Source organism: Asterias rubens, chromosome 2, assembly GCF_902459465.1.
Source record: "Asterias rubens chromosome 2, eAstRub1.3, whole genome shotgun sequence".
In the NCBI taxonomy this organism is placed as follows: domain Eukaryota; kingdom Metazoa; phylum Echinodermata; class Asteroidea; order Forcipulatida; family Asteriidae; genus Asterias; species Asterias rubens.
The window spans coordinates 3440472-3460460 of record NC_047063.1 but is presented as its reverse complement, the minus strand read 5'-3'; the positions used below and the strand labels follow the sequence as shown (position 1 = coordinate 3460460).

At 37.5% G+C, this 19989-nt stretch overlaps 1 protein-coding gene across 1 annotated transcript in view; it reads left to right on the top strand.

The window, feature by feature from the left end:
• Positions 1 to 19989, top strand: part of LOC117307130 — a 45671-nt gene that overhangs the window by 11771 nt on the left and 13911 nt on the right. The window contains exons 5-13 of the mRNA XM_033791798.1: positions 10988 to 11115; positions 12125 to 12148; positions 12724 to 12795; positions 13379 to 13419; positions 13959 to 14057; positions 15974 to 16141; positions 17220 to 17315; positions 18004 to 18105; positions 18968 to 19078. Of these exons, the coding sequence (XP_033647689.1) occupies positions 10988 to 11115; positions 12125 to 12148; positions 12724 to 12795; positions 13379 to 13419; positions 13959 to 14057; positions 15974 to 16141; positions 17220 to 17315; positions 18004 to 18105; positions 18968 to 19078 (841 nt within the window). The remainder of the gene's footprint in view (positions 1 to 10987; positions 11116 to 12124; positions 12149 to 12723; positions 12796 to 13378; positions 13420 to 13958; positions 14058 to 15973; positions 16142 to 17219; positions 17316 to 18003; positions 18106 to 18967; positions 19079 to 19989) is intronic.

Below are 19989 nucleotides of genomic sequence, written 5' to 3'. Positions count from 1 at the left end.
GCCAAAGTGGCTTATTGTATAAGCCGTAGCGCCTATGAGTAGATCATTTTTATTTTATTTTATTTTTTAGAGTCCCTTTTGGGGACTAAAGTCGTGTCTGAATAGCGGGTACAGCTAGGGCTACGGCTAGACTTACGGCGTCATCGTACGTTGAAGTATGTTTATACCAACTCCATTTAGTGTTGCGGGCCTCGTTTTATTTAAGTGACTTTGGATAAGTAGAAATTACATTTAGCTTTTTTCTCTAATAAAGATCCTCACTTATTTTGGGAAACACGGAAAGTCTTTACTTTTACAATGAAGTGTTTATAATTCTGCACAATATGCCAACTGCAAGCTCATTTGACTTAATTTGATAATTTCCTAGCCTATTAATTATTGATGATGATTGACTTTTTTGGAGAAATTTATTCCCCCCCCCCAATTTTTTATTAATTATTATTTATAAATGGTTACTCGACTCTGTTACTCGTGTGATTTCTTCCCTACTCCGCCGCCCGTGAACTTCTGTGAGTAATTGATATGACCGTGTAGTTAGTCCTGAAGTGGACTCACGTTCCCAGTGACTAAGTGGCTAAGGAAAAACCCTTTTTGTATGTGCGCTCATTTGTAACTGTTTTCTCATTAAACAGACACCTCTGCCCCTATAAGCTTCGGAATAGTTTCCCCCATCTCTGCGCTCTGCTGATTCACTTCATATTTTCAAGAAGCATCTGAAACCTGACCTGTTCTGTCCCACAGCGGTTGTTTGGTAGTTGTTATTGACTTTAACTTGCAATTTTGTATTGTTTTAAAGCTGTATTGCCACAAACCGCTGTGGTCTAGATGAATTGTCGGTGTGTGAAATGTTTTGAATTGTATTGTATCTCTTGAAACAACGCCACAGTTTTTGTGATGACGTCAACGGGTGAGTAAATGAATGACTGTCCCGATGAAGAAGTTGTTAGGGAGGGGGTTGTAGTCTCCAATCAGTCAGAAGCTGTGTAATCCCCCAATTAAGGGTATCATGTGCACGTCCCCTGAGATTGCTCATTAGCCGGCCAATTCGATAATTACTTTCTCTGTAAAGTTTGCAAAAACGTAGACGAGGTCGTCTAGATTATGCAACAGCTATGAGCAGTTAAACCATCCATGAACAACACCCTGCTATTAACACTCAGCATGCAATAGTCTGCTGCATGTCCACTCTGTATCTTAACCGCTTCGCAAAAGACAGGAGAGTTTTGCTAATTGCTCTGGTTGAGGGATGATTGGTCTCCACTCCTACATCATTCCACCCTCCCCCCCATACCCCACCCTTTCCAAGTACTACCAGGTCTGCAACACCTGGGGGCGAAACGGGTGACTGCTGATGGTGCTAAGTGGCGTCAGACTTACATCATTCTGAGAACGATAGGTTTTACCTGATTAGTTTTCTTGTCCCTTGCGTTCTGGGTTTTTTTCACCATAAGTTGTATTATTGGCAACCTGATATGAGATCAATTTTCTCTTGATTTTTGGGCGGTGTTTGCAATCAGGAAAATAGGCCATCACATTTCCCCTGATTCAGTAAACAGTGAAGTCTCCTTGTTCTTCATAAAGTCGTTGACTTGTGTCTTGTGGTCTGCTGCCGTATGTTGTTGGTTTGTCTTTGGGATTATGTTCATTCAGCAACTGTTCTAATTTTAAAGGAAGTTTACCGATTCCCTTGTCACAAACACTTGTCTTTCAAAGGCAAAATAAAAAGCATCAACTGTCTTCGATTCCCAGTCTGGTTTTGGTTTACACCGACGAACCGGACGGGCTGCTTCGACAACCCGAAATGCAGCAGTTTCACGAAGATCACTTTCTCCCATTACTTCCTATGATTTCATGGAAACACTTAAACATTAGACGGGATGATGAACACTTTCTTGAGGAGGTATGACACACCGGTCACCCCTCCATCAGACTTCATCTTAAATCGCATCACTTTCATTTTTTGCACTCGAAGGAAATAACTTTTTTTAGTCCATTAAAAAGTTAAAATGAATTATGAGGTATTACTTTGCATAAATTCTATACTGTCTTTCTCTGTCTGGTAATGATGGAAACTTCGACTCGTTTCTGCTGATGCTGCTGTTTTCGTTGTTGCTGTTGTTGCTGATGTTGTTGCTATTATGCTGCTGCTGTTGTTGTTGATGTTGCTGCTGCTGCTGTTGCTGTTGATGTTGTTGATGTTAAATGCAATTAAATTATTAATCACTATGCCTGTCATGTTGTTACTCGGTCTTCAATGACGAATGGTGCATCCATTTATTGAAGTTTGATGAAGTTTCTGTTTTAGTTACTATTACTAGTTGTAGCAAAATTCAAGACCTTGCGAAATGTTATTTGGCGTTTACTCAGCCAGTCATTGAGCAGTTGATGTGTTTTTCCCGCGAAGAGGTTTGACCTTTTAAAATGATGACTTGGGATCATTGTTACATAAAATTGTAATTTAAATTTTGGAACGAAATCGTCAAACCAATTTTTTTTTTCTGAAATAAACAGTATCGTATTTTGGTGTGTGGAATTCCCCCCCCCCCTCTTCATTACTTTGAATTTTGTTGTTTTAACATGTTTACCTTATCCTCTCGTGGCGTATTGGCGTGGGCCCAATTTCAGCTACTTAAGCACAAAAAGTAGCTACGCTTAACAAAATTACGTTTACCATAATAAGACTACCAGCTAAACTGTGCTTTATAAGCAGCTCTATGAAATCAGGCCTTGGTCAATATAACTCAGTACCTCCTATTGTTATTATTGTGCCAGTGATTGTGCGATCTTAAATAGAAGCAGCTGTATTGTATACACATGTTGTTCAGACTCACTCTTCGACACCATTCTCACTCTCAAGAGACTAATTGAAGCCCCCTGAGGCCCAGTCATCACCTCATGGAGTCCAAAATATATTAAAAAATTGTCACACCGATGCATTTCTCTGAAAGCCCGATAATATTTTTTGAAGAAATTAATTCTATTTTTAGTTTATGGAAACTTGAATAATGTTTAATAGAGCCGGGGTTTTGCGCGTATTTAATATAAATATAGTCGGGTAGGATTTGGTGGTCCCCGAGGCGGACTGATGGAAATACACTACCGGTAAATATTGCTGATCTTCCGGTCGGTTTGATCATGAAGATGCTTTGATTAAGTGACACCGTTAGAGTCCATAAATACCTCTATTCGAAGAGAAAGTGCCGTCTTAGCAAAAACTCCAAAGTCGGTGCTATGGTTTTTCTGTAAGCATAGAGCACATAATTTTAACGTTTATTCCATATTGGGAAAACAAACATTCAATATGAGAATTTGTCAGTACAATTAGAAAGGTAGTATAATTATTGATAAAGTAAATACTTATTAATTATCTATGAATGATCTAGTCCTACTATTGCTACAAACAAACCAAAGGCTACCAACAATTTAGAAATATAGTTTAAAGATACGAGTTTTGAAATACAAAATATGAATGAGCTTTAAATCCATTGAATTTGTGTTTCCCACCAAGCGCACGTACATCCCGCCCTCAGAAGTGCAAATATTTATTGAGATAATTAAAGTATTGGTTTTCAGAGCACGTTGTATCTTAGAGTGTTGTGTGAGATAGAAATCTTCATTGATCAAGACCACGGACTGCCTTTAATTTCACAAGTCGTTTAGAAGCTAAATTTAAGACAAAAAATGCAATCAATTATGCCGATGTAGCACCACTAAAACATCACCATATTCTAGTAAAAGGTGCTATAATCTTGTCCGTAAAAGCCTTCTTGAAACTGAACCCGTAAAATGGTGGATTGAGACAGCTTTGAAAGTGACATATTTACTCATTTTTCTTTGCTGGTCGCGCTGTGAAACGGAACCACTTTCAACCGATGCAGTGCATTTTGGGTTCATTTCAGCTGCAGTGCCGTATCATGGTTTCATTGCATGGCCTTTTTTTTCTTGTTCGATCTTACCTCTCGTATAGCAATTGACACTTTTTTTAGTGTTTGGTTCGGTTGAGTCCGCAGTGAGGTGTCTACGTGATTCACCTGCTTGCCTATGGCCAGAAATCTTAACATGGAAATTCACAAGGATGTGGCCCTTTTCGAAATCACGGCTTTGGATTCGGCTTCAGGCTTCGTTCCTCTCGTCTGGAGTCCTGACAGCGCGTACGCAAAGCACGCCGGTTCTCGAAACAAACGCGGGACCAAGCTAGCTTAAGCCGAATCTGGAGCCGAAGCCGTGGATTCGAAAAGGGCCTGTATAGACTGTCTGGCTGTGTATGATATACCATTGATGAATTCTGAAGGCTATGACTTGTGATTACAGCTGGGGAACTAATTAATTTCTAGGCCTGTAATATCATTGGTTCAGTTGCTTACACTCTAATTATAACTGAGGGGGCAAAATATTGCCCCACATTCCGGGCCTTGAGCACTGCCGTCGATTTCACCAAACTGTTCCCCAATTAGGATCAATCTTGGGACTAAGGAGTCCTTAAGGACGAGATAAGTTTCGTATCCATAGATGTTAGGACATAATATAGAGCCCATCCTTAGTTACTAGTCCTAATTCGAGAAAGGACTAATCCCAGCGTTCCGTGAAATCGGCTGCTGAACCCTTATCGGTTTGTCTTGCCGTGAAGGTCACATTGAACCAATGAAACGTGGAACATTTATATTGACCCTAAAGTTTTAAGAGTGATTTTCCGTAATCGAGGTAATTATGTACAAAACAAAGCACCATGATGGGTTGTTCACCTTGACTTTGTATAAAGTACAGTACGTGCTTTTTGCAGGTATGTTATACTATAGGTCAAGGACCAGACCCAGGGTTGAACATAGTACTTTAACACCAAAATAATACACGGTCGACTTCGCAGAAACGAAACCATTAAGTACGTGTTAATGTGATAACACCGCGGGCCTTCCCCTGGATTTATTACAAGGTAAAACACGGCCAAAAATTATAAACCGTGCTCGCAGCGCTTTCATGTCCAAAATGCTCTTGGTCTTTTTATTAGTTATTATTACAGGGACAAAATTACCACTTGAAACTTGAAAGACACAGTATCTGGTGCCTGGAGCTGTGATGCCACGGCTTGGCTATTTATTTAATAATGTTTATTCTTGCCGTACATTATGTACAACACTGGGATGCGTTTGTTTTTTACTCTAAACACCGCAGTATATATGATACATTATGAGAAAGCAGATAGCAAAAGTGTAATTTTCTTCTCGGGTGCCCTGTATGATCCGATGTTCTATAGGCATCGTTTTTGTTTCTCCTCCCAAAACACATGTTTTTACGATCAATGCATGGTATAGCCATAACCAAAAAGGTAGTTGAATCTTAAACGATGCATGTCTTTGATTGAACGATCAGTGAAATATGAAACAGGTACTTTTCCCCCTTTGATATTGATATTGAGATGTATTTCGTCCAAACGGAAATCCATGATACCTCCAATCCATATGGTTCGTAGAAGAGCAGCTGATGATACCTACCGAGGAAACGCCCCTAATTGCCTCCTGAGGTTAGGGATGAATGTCCCTTGAATAATCCATACAACTTCCTGGATTCTTCCTGGTCATTACTCAAGATAATTGTAAGCATAAACATGTACTTGGTCACGAGCAATGGAGAGCTGTTGATAGTATAACAAAATATTGTGAGAGACGGCTCCCTCTGAAGTAGAATCGTAGTTTTGAGAAAAGGGGTTATATCTCACTCAAAATATTAAAAGACTTCGGGTCTGAATTCCTTAGGCATCTGAAAGCAAACAAATTTGTGCAACAAGGGTGTTTTTCATTCATTTTGTTTTCTTGCGTCTTTGATGACCAATGGAGTCCAAGTTTCCACAGATTAGTTATGTTATGCATAGAGGGATACACCAAGTGAGAATACTGGTCTTTGACAAGTGTCCATTACCTTTAAACAAATATTTGCTTTCGGAGGAAAACTTATGACGAACCGCATCTCGTTTTTGTCTGGTTAAGTGATGACAGCAAAATATTCACTTTACCGAGTGATATAAGTTTTACTGTATGTTGGCGGAACTGAGTGGTTTATAATTCTATAAACATTTCACAAAATGTATTTCAGGATGTAGGCCTAAATACATGTTCCTTGAAATTATGGTCTGAATTAATCTGAATAATCTATTCTGAATACATTATCACGCAGCCGGGTAAGGGTTAGACCATGCAGGGACTCACGTATTTATATTTTACTCACGTATTTAATGAAACAACCACGTGTTTGTAAATCTACTGTAAAGGGCCTTGAGGCGCTGTTCACGGCACTATACAAAATCATGTATTATTCATAGTATTATTTAGCAGTAAGTCAAACAATGGGTGTGTCAACGATTTGTCTTGATTTATATTTATCAGCATCACCAGGCAAGGTGTCATGGGACAATTTAAGCGTAAGACCTTGGCAGAAGGTGATGGAAATAGGTGGTCGTATGTGTTTTGTGTGAGTAGTCGCGGCATCTTTGATTGTGGATAGAAGGAGATACCATGATGAAAGAGACACCATAATGTATGTAATGCCACGGGGAGAACAGGTTCAAGTTACATGGATTCATTTCACTTGTTAGCAAGCAATTTACGATTTTTTCGAGAGGTATAGTTGTCGGCCTTAAGCATTACACTTTGCGTGGGTATAGAGTGTTTCGATGACTGTAGAAGACAAAGTGCTGTTAAACGGGAAGGCAGTAAACTGACCTACATGTAAACCCTTTTAATGTACGTGATGTTTAGCTTCATGTGGTCGTGATGCGAAACCATCACGAGGTCTTTTACGGCCGTAATTTATCACCGCGCAGGGTCGTTTCTCCTTTATCACACGACCCACCATACTGATGAGTCAATACTCTATTCCCATTCATAAAATGCCCTTTTTGGTAAAAGAGCTTTATAATATTGGAAAACCTGTAAAATTGTCTTTGAATTTTTTTACTTTTTCTTAATATCAAATATTAATGTACAGGATGTAGACAACCACTGTACAAACGTACGGGAATGCCCAAAATCCAATCATGCACAAGGTATAGTCATTCACTGTACAAATCTACGGGAGTTTCAAATATTCAATATCGATGCACAGCAAGGTAGACATTCAATGCACAAACCTACGGGAATGTCCAATATCCAATATCGATGTACAGGTTAGAAAGTCAATGTACAAACTTACGGGAATTTCTAATATCGAATACCGATGTAGCCTCAAGGTTGACATTTACTGTACACACCTAAGGGAATGTTCAATACCCAATATCGATGTACAGGTTAGACATTCAATGTACAAACCTACGAGAATGTCCAATGTCCAATATCGATGTACAGGGTAGACATTCACTGTACAAACCTACGGGAATGTCCAGTATCCAATAACGATGTACAAGGTAGACATTCACTGTACGAACCTACGGCAAAGTCCAATGTCAAATATAGATGCGCAAGGTAGACATTCATTGTACAAACCTACGGGAATGTCCAATATCCAATATCGATGTACAGGGTAGACATTTACTGTACAAACATACAGGAATGTCCAGTATACAATAAAGATGTAGCAGGTTGACATTCACTGTACGAACCTTCGGGAATGTCCAATATACAGTATCTAAAAAGCAACGTCTAAATGCGCTGTACTAACAATCCCACACGTGAGCATCCAATATCCAATAGCAAACTAACTTCACTGTCAATCTGCACAAGCGCCATCTTGGTAAACCAAGACAGTTGATCAAGCTGCCGTCAAGATGGATGACATTCTTAAGCTTACATGTTACTATGTCAGGTTTTTAGTGTACCGTACTTCTTAAAAAACTTGGATTTTACCCAGAATCCTTTGCGCGCCGATCATGCGCATAGGGACCTGCGTATGAACTGTTTATGTCACGTATGCGCCTTGCGGGCTTAATTGTATCCTTGAATTATCTATCTATACATTGCAGTCGACATACTGACATGGAAATTTAACGCTTGTCATGAATAAAACAAGAGTGCACTTTCATTGTGGATACGAGACAGTGTGCTTGTTTCATTACCGAAGCGGTAGGCCTTAACTTGCTTTTAACTGAGTTCACAAAATGTTCTGCTTTTTTTAAGGCATTGGACGCCTTTGGGAATTGTCGAAGACCAGTTTTGTCGCTTGATCCCAATATATTTATATATATAAAAAAAATGTGATAATTCCTGCTCAATTGGTCATCGAAGTTGCTAGAGAATAATGCAAGAAAAACACCACATTGAAGTCTTTTAATATTTTAGTGAGAAATTACCTCTTTCTCAAAAACTACGTTTAAATAGCTGGTTACTAAAGTAAAGTGGTGTGCTAATACTTGTTGCAAGTAATTACCAATAGTATCCAGTGCATGTAACCAACAACGAATTATATTATCTATGTCGGTTGAAAGGCCGTTCACAGATTCAATCTGTAGTGGAAAATAGTTCAGCAGCAGTGAGATTGGCCCTCGGCGATCGAACTCAATTTTGGTCAAACATCACAACCCTCCTCGGGCACCTGCAAAGGGATTTACGGTATGATTGGGTGCGAAAACCCCATTGACTCGCTCTATATTTATTGAAGAGCTCGAGTGGTATTCTTTGGTAACCCGTTGACATTTTGAGGGGGATAGAAGGATTTGGATTTTTCTGTGGGGGCGAAGATGTAAGGTATCCCCAAACAAAAGACTATAGATATATATAAATAATATATTCAAACATCATCTTGAAGGAGGGTGACGAGGTACTACGGGAGAATCCATCTAGATTGGTCCAGTAAGTCAATGAACTGTTTTTCAATGTAGGTATCCACTTTATTTATTTATTTATTTATTGTTTACCCTGTGGAAACCTTTCACCGAGGACACTGATAGTCAGAGGTGCAATAAAAAATATTAAAAGTTACTTTAATTAAAATTTAACAAAGTGACCTTTCTTACTACCAAGTCGCATGCAATAAGCTACCAAAAGTCACTGCAAATTCCTGAGCTTTGTGTGAATTGATCTCATTCATTTGAGGCTTTACTTTTTCAGGTTAAAGAATCTATTAAAAATCAATCAGTCAATATTTAAAACTTTTCTCTGCAACAAAGTTGCCTGCTGGAAGCTACAATAAAAGGCAATGCCAACTCCTGAGCTGGGAGATTTTGTATTTTATACATCAAAATGGGTGGGTTGCAACAAATTAGGAAAGGATCAATTATGCTTAAATATTGATTTTAAAGTACGGCATGTAACAGGTGTTAATTTCGGTGCCATTATTAGCCCGGTCGGTGATCTTTATTTTGTGCATGTAGGAGTTTATAATGTCATAATCCCACCCAAACGAGAAAGCGAAGTTAAGTTACTATCGAAAGGTCAACTACCACCCGCCGTTCGAATTCTTCCATTCACCCACGCTATTGAGTTCCACATACAAGTATGCAACTCAATTTCTAGTCGGTGATCAACAAGGTTTTTCTTCACCTTCATTCCAAAACACTTTAACAATTCATGTTTTTATTGTGTCAGTGCGATTTGCACTGACAAACACACGCAACTAGTTTCCCAGACAAAATTAATGTTCTCCAAACAAAGATTGATGTGGGAATCGGGAAGGAGTCTTTTTAACCTCGTTGCTTTCTAGCCCACACACTCTCGCCCCCTCGCTTAGATCACGTGTATTTAAAACATACTTTGTCATCAAACGTTTGATCGATGGCATTGGACATCCCAGATTATGAATGCTTTGTTCCCGCGCCCCTTGTTTTCGAAAATAATCTTCCGTTGGGATATCCACGCGAAACTGGTCGGTGTAAGGTTCCGTGCTGGGCTTTATCGAGTATCCAAGTACTTCAAATGCACTGGACAATATTGGTTATAACTCAAAACAATTTCAGTATACAAACTTACTTTGTTTGCGGTAACACCATGTAATGACTATCTCTAATGAATTGGGGTGGTTCTGAATAGAATCGTTGGTTTCAACTCTTAGAGTAGAGTTGAAACCAACGGTTCTTTTCAGAACCACCCCTGCTCATACGAGATAGTCATTACATGGTGTTACCGCAAACCTTTCTATATTATCGTATTTCCATCATGCAAACTTTCAAATCCTACTTAACTTACTTTGTATTCAACGAGCAACGGAGAGCTGTTGATAGTAAAACATATTGTGAGAAACGGCTTCCTCTGAAGTAACGTAGTTACTGTGAGAAAGGGGTTATTTCTCACTCAAATATTAAAAGACTTCAGGCATGAAACCTTTTTATTATGCATCTGAAAGCACACAAATTTGTGCAAAACGGGTTTTTCTCTTCTCATTATTCTCTTGCAACTTCGACTATCAATCGAGTTTAATTTTTCACAGATTTGTTATTTTATGCATATTTATGGATACACCAGGTGAGAAATGGTGGTCTTTGACAAATACCAAAGGTATCCAATGCCTCTAAGGAGGGGTTAACCTTATTTTCAGTAATGTTATGTTTTTTATATAGAGCTAGGTCCTGGACCTAGGTCCATATTCGGTACGGTTCAAATCCTTGACATAATTTATTTATATTGGGAGATTAGTGTGAAGTGGAACACACCAAACATTTGTATTGTGTTAGGCACTGGTTTGTAGTCTTTGAAATCTTAGCTTAATCTTAATCTTAGCTTCGTTCTTACCTGCGGGTGTGATTTGTATAATGTTATGTGATTCCAAAACAAAGTGTTTCTATAACGAGAATGCTTCGCTCTTCAAACACTATGAGGAGACATGCTTTTTTCACATGTGCCATCTTTTATAGGAATACTCTTTCACTGAACATCAGACTCTCTCCATTTTCAAAACCGAACTGAAAACTCAATTGTATCGTCATTTATAGTATAAGGTACCGTCACCGGCAGAGCTCTTTTTCTATGTACCAAGAGTGTGTTTTGTTGAAAGATATGGCGCTTTAAAATCCATTACTATCAGAATGTAATATATAACAAATTGTGTTTTTTTTTTCTTTTTTCTGCAGCTGTTTACAAGAAACGGGTCCCGGCGGGACTAACTCTCCTCCACACCACGGCGATTCGCTGTTTCCACCGACATTAGGATATGAACATAGATGCAGCATCATGAGCACCGCCAGCTCTACTTTAGCAAGTAAGTCGAAACAAAAAAAACTAAAACAGACAGACAGGTTAAGAAACAAGACACGAGCAATCTTTATCTCACACGTTCAACATCTTTCAGAAAATGAAACTCGCCCTTTTTCGAACCTGATCTTGTTTGTTTGTTTTGTGATTTAAACTATGGTTTTTGGGTTGAACCCTGCCAGCCTGACCGATGGCCACCCCGGGTAAAGCCCCCTTTTCTCCGGGGGGGGGGGGACGGAGCGACCGAGTGGGTGGCGAACTCGTGGGCTGCTGATACTAGAGAAATCCCACTAAGGGATAATGTAACATTTAGCACTGAAAAATAATACAGCTACAGTGACTAATAAGCACCACTTGAGAATAAATTAGGTATGAAGCAATATGGGTTGATACACTTTGTATGGGTTTATTGGTGTGATATAATAACGCATGGTTTAGACTTATCACTACGGATCGAGACTTGATATTTCTACGGACACTTCTTGAAAGGGTAACGGTGACCATGTGGGTGGACTTAAAGGGCTTCAAGGGGGTTATTTTGGTCCAACGGGAAGGTACTTGGGTATGGTTCGACTCTTTGCAGGTCACAACAAGAACTTTGAGGGGACAACTAAAGTTTTTCGAAATCTGATCAGCCAAGTGTAAAGATGGTGTGATACAAAATATAAGCTTAAACTGAATATAAACAAATGTTAAATGATTTGGGGGTTTAACAACCCAATCATGATAGTAAATTAAATCATAGTAATTTTGTTCAGTATTTTTTCTTGAGATTGTGGCTGGACATATTTTGTACATTATACGAGTATGGAAATGATTTTTAAATTCTGGGACAATCGATACTGGGTGGTGATCAATCGTATATCATTTTAGTTTGATTTCGCTTCTCCTTGTGACATTCCCAGTTCCAATTTCACCTACGAGCTGTTTAATGCATGTATTATTTTTTGTGTAATGATGTATTTTTGTCTTTTATAATGATGTATTTTCTGTCTTGTTTGTTATCCCCTTCAAAGCTGTTGCTGCAGTACATTTACAAGGTAAGAATAACGAGGTGATAAAAAGATTAGTCCAAAGACGTAAACAACGACTTTGGTTTGGACAACTTGTAATTACTTTTGGATAACAACTTATATTTGGTTTCTTCTGAAGTTGATGAGGTTTGCCCATGTCTCATCAAAACCTTTTAATCAGTGTGCTTTCAGATGCTTGATTTCGAGACCTCAAATTCTAAAATCAAATTAGTTGAAAGTAACTTCTTTCTCGAAAACTATGTTACTTCATTTCTCACAGTGTTTTAAACTATTAATAGCTCCCCATTACTTGTTACAAAAATAAGGTTTTATGCGAATAATTATTTTTAGTAATTACCAAAAGTGTCCACTGCCTTTAAAAGCTTTAGCTGAAGTATTTTATTATTTGAGATGTCATATCCTCTTTCAAAACCTACATTACTCTGAGGCACCCGTTTATCACACAAACAAATGTTTTATACCATCTTCAGCTTCACATTGCTCATTATCATGTAAGCTTTTATGCTAAAAAATATTCTGAGTAAAAATTACCAATAGTGCCCAGTGCCTTTAACTTTGTTTTTTGTTTAACCTTAACGTAGATTACATTGAGGCTAGTGCAACTGCCGGGTTCGACAGCAATGGGTTCAATCAAGACGGCAACGATGGAGCAGGTGATTACCATATTCTGTCAATCAAAATAAACACTTGACCAATGAGACTTTTTGAACAGTGTGTGGGCGTGGTTTGTTGTAAAGCACGACTTCGCATACCCAAATTTGTCAATCAAATAAACACTTAACCAATAAGGTTTGCTGAGTAGTGTGTGGGCGTGGTTTGCACAACAACTTCGCTTTCTATGTGTACAGCAATATGATCACAATCCTCAACAGGGGAGATTTTGCGAGACAGAAGAATTCCATGCATAATTCTGTCGTTGGCGTTTCCTAGTTTTGATAGTGAGGATCTCTTTGACAAGCCCAACCTTCGTAAACACGAACATGGAATCCATCAATACATTTCATAAACATTGAACCCCGAGAAAGAAAATGTCCTAATGTTCGGTTGGCCTACCTACAAAAGGGGAATTCTAAAGACTGAGGTGCCCAACAAGGACATTTGTGTACAAAGTCTATGTGAAACTGTTTCATGCAGGGACAAGGGAAAGAACAAAAGATTGCACCACAAGGGTGCAGTTTTAAGAATGTGTGTTTATTGTGTTAATGACCCCATGTCCAATGTTTTGTTTTCATCTAGAAACCAAAAAGAAACTGCACGCACTCTTCAAGAAAAAATTTGTAAGTATAAAATACAAGTGTTTATTTCGACATTGTTGGTTTTTTTTTCAAGTAAAAAAAAAAAAACCCAGTTAGATTGCGTGCACAATATACGATGGAGTAGACTGATTGTGTAGTGAATATCCATTCGCGTATCGCTCAAGGATACATCTCCAACATCATAAAGATCATGTCCACCATTCTTTGTTATGCCAAAACCATCCACATCTATTGTTCTGAAAGGGCCTTCTCAGTAAACGTTCCCAAACTCTGGAATAAACTTCAAAATAAATCACTAGGGACACAAGATCCTTCAACATGTTCAAGTCACTTCTGAAGGGTCGACTTGTTTCAGGAGGCCTGCCATTATTGACTAACTTATTTCTCTTGGCCCATGAGCAAACCTTTGATTAAGGCGCTTTTTAAAATTATTTATGATTGACTGATTGATTGGTTTTGTCTTCATTACTACCTCGCAAAACATTGTCCACGGAATATAGTTCTCAGTTCATCATTTCCCTATGATATTAACTTAAATTTTGTGTAAATTTGTCCATCAGGGAAAGGACAAAGACAAGAGCATGATTGACGACATCACAACAGTTTTTGCAAATTTTAAAATCAGAGACCAGGAGGATTTGGAATTCGCAACGTACAAAGTAAGTTGGACATCCAGTAGAGTTTACACTCTAAAAACAGTGTCGAGATTGTTAACACATTTCTAAGCATAATTTTTGTACACAATTTGTTTCACATGTAAAACCTAAAACATGTTTAGATTCCAATTTCAATGTATTGAGAACTTCGCTCAAGTTCAGGCAACACCACACTTCATCTTACAAATGTTTTTACGCATTTATCAAAATTATACTTCATGCTATTTCTTTAACTGAATTCAAAGCATAGCTAAAAACTTATTTTGCTCACTAACACTTCATCTTACAAATGTTTTTGTGCATTTATCAAAATGATACTTCATGCTATTTCTTTAACTGAATTCAAAGCATAGCTAAAAACTTATTTTGCTCACTATATATTTAGACTATTTTATTGCTAATTGTTTATTGGTGTAACGCGTTGTGGTACCGTTTCTGTGTAAGATCTTTATGATTAGATTGTTAATGCATACATGGGGTACAATGCACATATATGGCTGCTTGAAAATTCGATATCAAATTACCGCAGATCTATACCCTTGATCCACTTCAAGTCTGCGTGTATTTAATAGAGTGTAACCTCTCTCGTGCTGAAACTGTATCAACTGCAAGGCATAATGCAATTCTCTGAACAAACTCCCAAGGTAAAACCTTTTTACAGGAATTGTAATAATCTAATGTAGGCCTTGCCAACTTCAAGCGGAGTCAATGATGTATGAAGCTTTGAAACACAAGCAGCATGCTCCTGCAAAATATTACTCTATGAGAATTTTAACTAGGATACTCCTTCCTGTAAATATGTGAGAAAAATGGTAAAGGTTTTCGTATACTCGCGATACTGATAGTTTATCATATAATAAACATTTTCTCATGGTTAAAGACACTGGCCACTTTAGGTAATTACTCAAAATAACTGTTAGCATACTTATTTGGTAACGAGCAATAATGGAGAGTTGTTGGTAGTATAAAACACTTTGAGAAACGGCTCCCTCTGGAGTAACCTCTTTTTGAGAAAGAGGTAGTTTCTCACATAAAGTACTTCAGGCATAAAGCCTTTTAATAGGCATCTGAAAGCACACACATTTGTGCTGCGCGTTTTTTTTTTCTTTCAGTGTTCTCTTGCAACCTCGATGACTAATATTGAGTCCAAATTCTCACAGGTTTGTTGTTTTATGCATATTATTATGTTGGGATACACCAAGTGAGAATACTGGTCTTTGACAATTACCAAACGTGTGCAGTGCCTTGAATCCGGCTAGAATCCAACTAAGATGTATACTTTTACTTGATAAGTACATTCTCAATATGAAGGTGACACACATTATAATGCTATAGAGTTGTGTACATGATATTCCTAAAGATTAGCTGTTTGATATGCAACCAATCATGTTGCCATTGATTGATTGTGATGTTAACATGTATTAAGCCTTCTGCAGAAGCAAGACCTCCAGAGCCAATTAATTTCTACCTCCTGTACCATTTTACTATTGTTCCTTAAAGACACTGGACACTCTTGTCAAAGACCAGTCTTCTCAGTTGCTGTATCTCAACACATGCACATAAAAACAAACCTGTGGAAATCTGAACTCAATTGGTCGTCGAAGTTGCGAGATAATAATGGAAGAAAAACACCCTTGTGATCTCGAAATCAAGAATCTGAAAGCACACAACTTCGTGTGACAAGGGTGTTTTTTTTTTTCATTATTATCTCGCAACTTCGATGACCGATTGAGCTCAAATATTCACAGGTTTGTTATTTAATGCATATGTTGAGATACAGCAAGTGAGAAGACTAGTCTTTGACAATTATCAGTAGTGTCCATTGTCTTTAAGAAACATGTGTTAATTGTGTAAAAGGTCATTTTACGCAAAGACAACTTGTAATGTTTCCTTCTTCTCTTCTCTTTTCCAATTTCCAGGACAAACATTGGAGGGATGTGATCATGGAGGTTAATAATAACAACAACACAATGAACCACGTTCCTTACTCACCATCAGTTGAAGAAATCAAAAGACGGGACAAAGTCTGGGAGTTATTTAGAAGCGAGTGTGTCTACTTAATAGAGCATATTCTTGTCTTGAAAAATGTAAGAGCTTTTTTTTTTACAAATTGTTAAAAGTTATTTAGAAGTGTATGTGTCTACTTCATAGACCTTTATCACGGTGTGGCCATCTTGATTTTACTCCATTCCAACTCATTGTAACAAAACTGAAGCTGGACGAAATAATAGTCTGGTGCCATGCGAAGTGAATGCTAGCATTCCTTTCTGTTATTGTAAACAGGGAACATGACCAAGGTGGTGACAGCGTGAGAACAGTCTGTATAACATATTCTTGCCTTGAGTATTTTTTTTTTATAGAAACGAGTGTGTCCTTGAATCGAAAAAAGGAAGATAGGTTTTTGTTATTTGGAAGCGAGTGTGTCTACTTAAAAGAGCATCTTAATATTATTATTATTTTTTTTTTTTTTCAATCAAATTAGAGACAGCACAATGCAAAGACCCATTTTCGTTGCTCCACTTAAACTATGCACGGTATATGGATAGCGGTGCTAAAAGCATGAGATGCATTATCCTGTGTCTGCTTCTTTGAATAGTAACGCTCCAAGATACTTTGGCTATAATAGCTAGTTGTTTATTTTGTTTGTGATTTATTTGAAATCATTTTATTGTTTTTATATACGCCTTGATTTAAGCTTTAACTCTATAAGCAAGCTCTTGAAATGCTCAAAGAGAAATTTACAGTTTCCTCTTAGGGTGCCCTAAGGAGCAAGTGCCTTGGTGCCCTTGCCCTTTCAACAAACGTAGCATACAGACAGGCCTGCACACGTATTAAATGGTAGAAACATAATACGGAAAATAAAATTATAATCATACACACATAAATCATAGTCATTATAACAGAGATTGACTGAAATCTTTCATTTGTTGTGATGTGATATGTCTTTTTCTATTAGTTGATTGTTCCTTTTCTGAACCTTTCATGCTAAACACCTGTTCACCACTCAATTAAATCTCCCATGTGGATATTGATATATGTATAGGATGAGACTCCTTGCATAGAACTCGATCAGGCCCGCTGGAATTGGATTTGTAGCTATCAGGTCTTGACATCTCCCGGTGATTTCTATTTGACAGTGTTCTCTTTGTGTCCACATTTCTCTAGGTTTTCCAGGAGCCCCTGCGAGCCATGCAATGCGAGGGCCACCTCATGTACATAGAACCGGCTAAAATATTTGCAAATTTAGACGAGCTTAGCCAGGTGAGTTACCACGGTAACCAACGATTTCAATGCCCATTCACAGCAGAGCACCTGTACTTTCTATACACACCAGATGCGTTTATAGGTTGCGGTACAAGATGATCTACCGATTTGTTCTATACAATATTGATGACCATTGATTGTATGTTAATCACACTGAAGAAAACCATTTGTCGTTATTTTGCAATTGTGTATGTTATACATCCGCCAAACCAACAGTGTACATAACCAAGTCAAAAACAATGTCAATGCCAATGTAATTGTTGGTATATTTGACTGTTTTTGTATCTCTAATCAGTTATCAGATATCAGATATCAAATAGCTACTCGGAACAATGTGTTACCACTTCAGTTACACACAACATAGCAAGTAGAAAGGTACATGCCAAATTACCTAAAAGTAATTTATTTTAAAATTGAAGGCTTCAATGCAAAAAAGGGAAGGGAATCATTATTTTCTCCAGGAAATCCTATCAAGTTACGTAAATCACTCATAACTCGGTGTTTGCTACCCAAAACAATGGATAATGCTTTGTTTTGAAATTAATTGTTTTGAATTGTTAAAAAAGAACACGCTTGTACTAACCCACTACCCAGTGCCAGCAAAACAAAATGGCGGCAAATGTTAGAAAACAAAAGAAAAATTGTTATCATTACTTTAATTCTGTATGTTGTTTATAATGTTCAGGTCAGTGCCTCGTTCTGTCGTGACCTTATCCGCATGCTGCTAAACAAAGCAAGTAGAACAGAGTTCTGCCATACGGATGCAGTTGTAACTGCCTTTGCCATGGTAAGTTGACATAATTGAGTTTTGCACACAAAGAATTGTCACTTATTTGCTTGAAAAGAACTGCAACAAATCTGCTGACTCTTAGCTAGACTTTATCACTAAAGTTAACTTCACAAGAATAAGTGTTTGGTAACTTTAAATATACTCAATTCACTTCAAAGTTTTGTCAACTTTTCACCTAAAAATAGTTACCTCCAACCTGGGTAATTTCAAAAGGTACAAATTTGTTGATTACTTGTATGAAACACGTGAACCTTTTTCGTGACAATTTGGTAATATTTGTTTGTTATTTGTTTAGATGCCCATATCTTTTTACCAAACGAAAAAACGCACGCCTTTTCAATTTGTTTTCTAAGATTAAACTCACAGGCTTAGTAGAACAAACTGTAAAACTTAGATTCAATTCTCTTAGCCTTTCTTAAAAGTACCTCCCCGCAAAATCTGTATTAAAGCCAATTGACACTTCGGTACAGAAAAAAAAAAGTTCACAGATTTACAAATAACTTACAGGGTTTACAGTAGGTAAATGGTGAAAGACTTTTCTTGAAATATTATTCCATGAAATGCTTTACGTTTTGAGAAAACATTAAAACAAAATCAATTCTCGATATCGAGAATTACGGATTTCTTTTATCACATGTCATGTTCGGTGAAACGTGCGGAAACAAGGGTGGGTTTTCCCGTTATTTTCTCCCGACTCCGATGACCGATTGAGCCTAAATTTTCACAGGTTTGTTATTTTATATAGAAGTTGTGATACACGATGTGTGGTACTTGGACAATACTGTTTACCGAAAGTGTCCAATAGCTTTAATTGATTTGCAATATGAATAATATTATTGTTCTGATTGAAACCACACAGTTCGGTAACCGTGTGTGCCCAGCCTACCAGCGCTACTGTATGAATTACTCCGGGGCGCTCCACTACATCGAGACGCTCAAAAAACACGAGGATTTCACTGAATTTGTGAAGGTGAGGAAACATTGATTTTGTTCTGTCCCCTCAAAGGTTTTCTATAAGACAGGGTCATTACCTCTGGATTGTGGCACCAGTAATAAGGGCACTTACTGGGGAGCTTTTAGTCGGATACAGTGAGGTTGACTGGAGGGCAAAGTCACAGAGGCCGGAAGTATGGATGCATACATTGATTGATTCCTCCGTTTTGATGCAGGCAACCACGGCATGATATATGTTTCTTATATTATAGCTTTTGTTTCTTATATTATTTCTATAATATTATAAGAGTATACCTCCATTTTGCGGAATTGTGATAGAAGTTTCTTGTATAAATTTTATAAAAGTCTATAGCATTGATTGATTACTCCATTTTGATACAGACAACCACGGCATGATAGATGTTTCTTATATGATGGCTTCATTTTGCTGCATTAGAGATATTTCCTATATTATTTCTGTAATATTATAAGAGCATAGCTCCATTTTGCTACATTGCGATAGAAGTTTCATACATTAGTTTATACAAGTGTACAGCATTGATTGTTCGTCCATTTTGATGCAGATAACCACGGCATGATATATGTTTCGTATTATTTATAAATTAGCGTGCAGCTCCATTTTGCTGCAGCATATAGCCACGTCATGATAGACGTTTCTTATACCTTTATATAGCTTTTGGCGGCATGGGTTTTGTGGATTTTTTGTTTTGTTTTTGAGTTTTGACTTTGTGAAGTTGTGTTGACTTTCCTTCTTTTATATAGGGGCAAAACAAATTATCTTTTTTTCTCTTAAAAAAAATATTTTCTTCATGTATAGGCCCTGCTTTTGTTAATTATTTTGTTTGTATTTGTAAATTTTATTTTGTTTTTAACTAATTAGGCCCTAAGTCATATTTGTAAAAAAGAAAACTCTAGTATTATTATTAA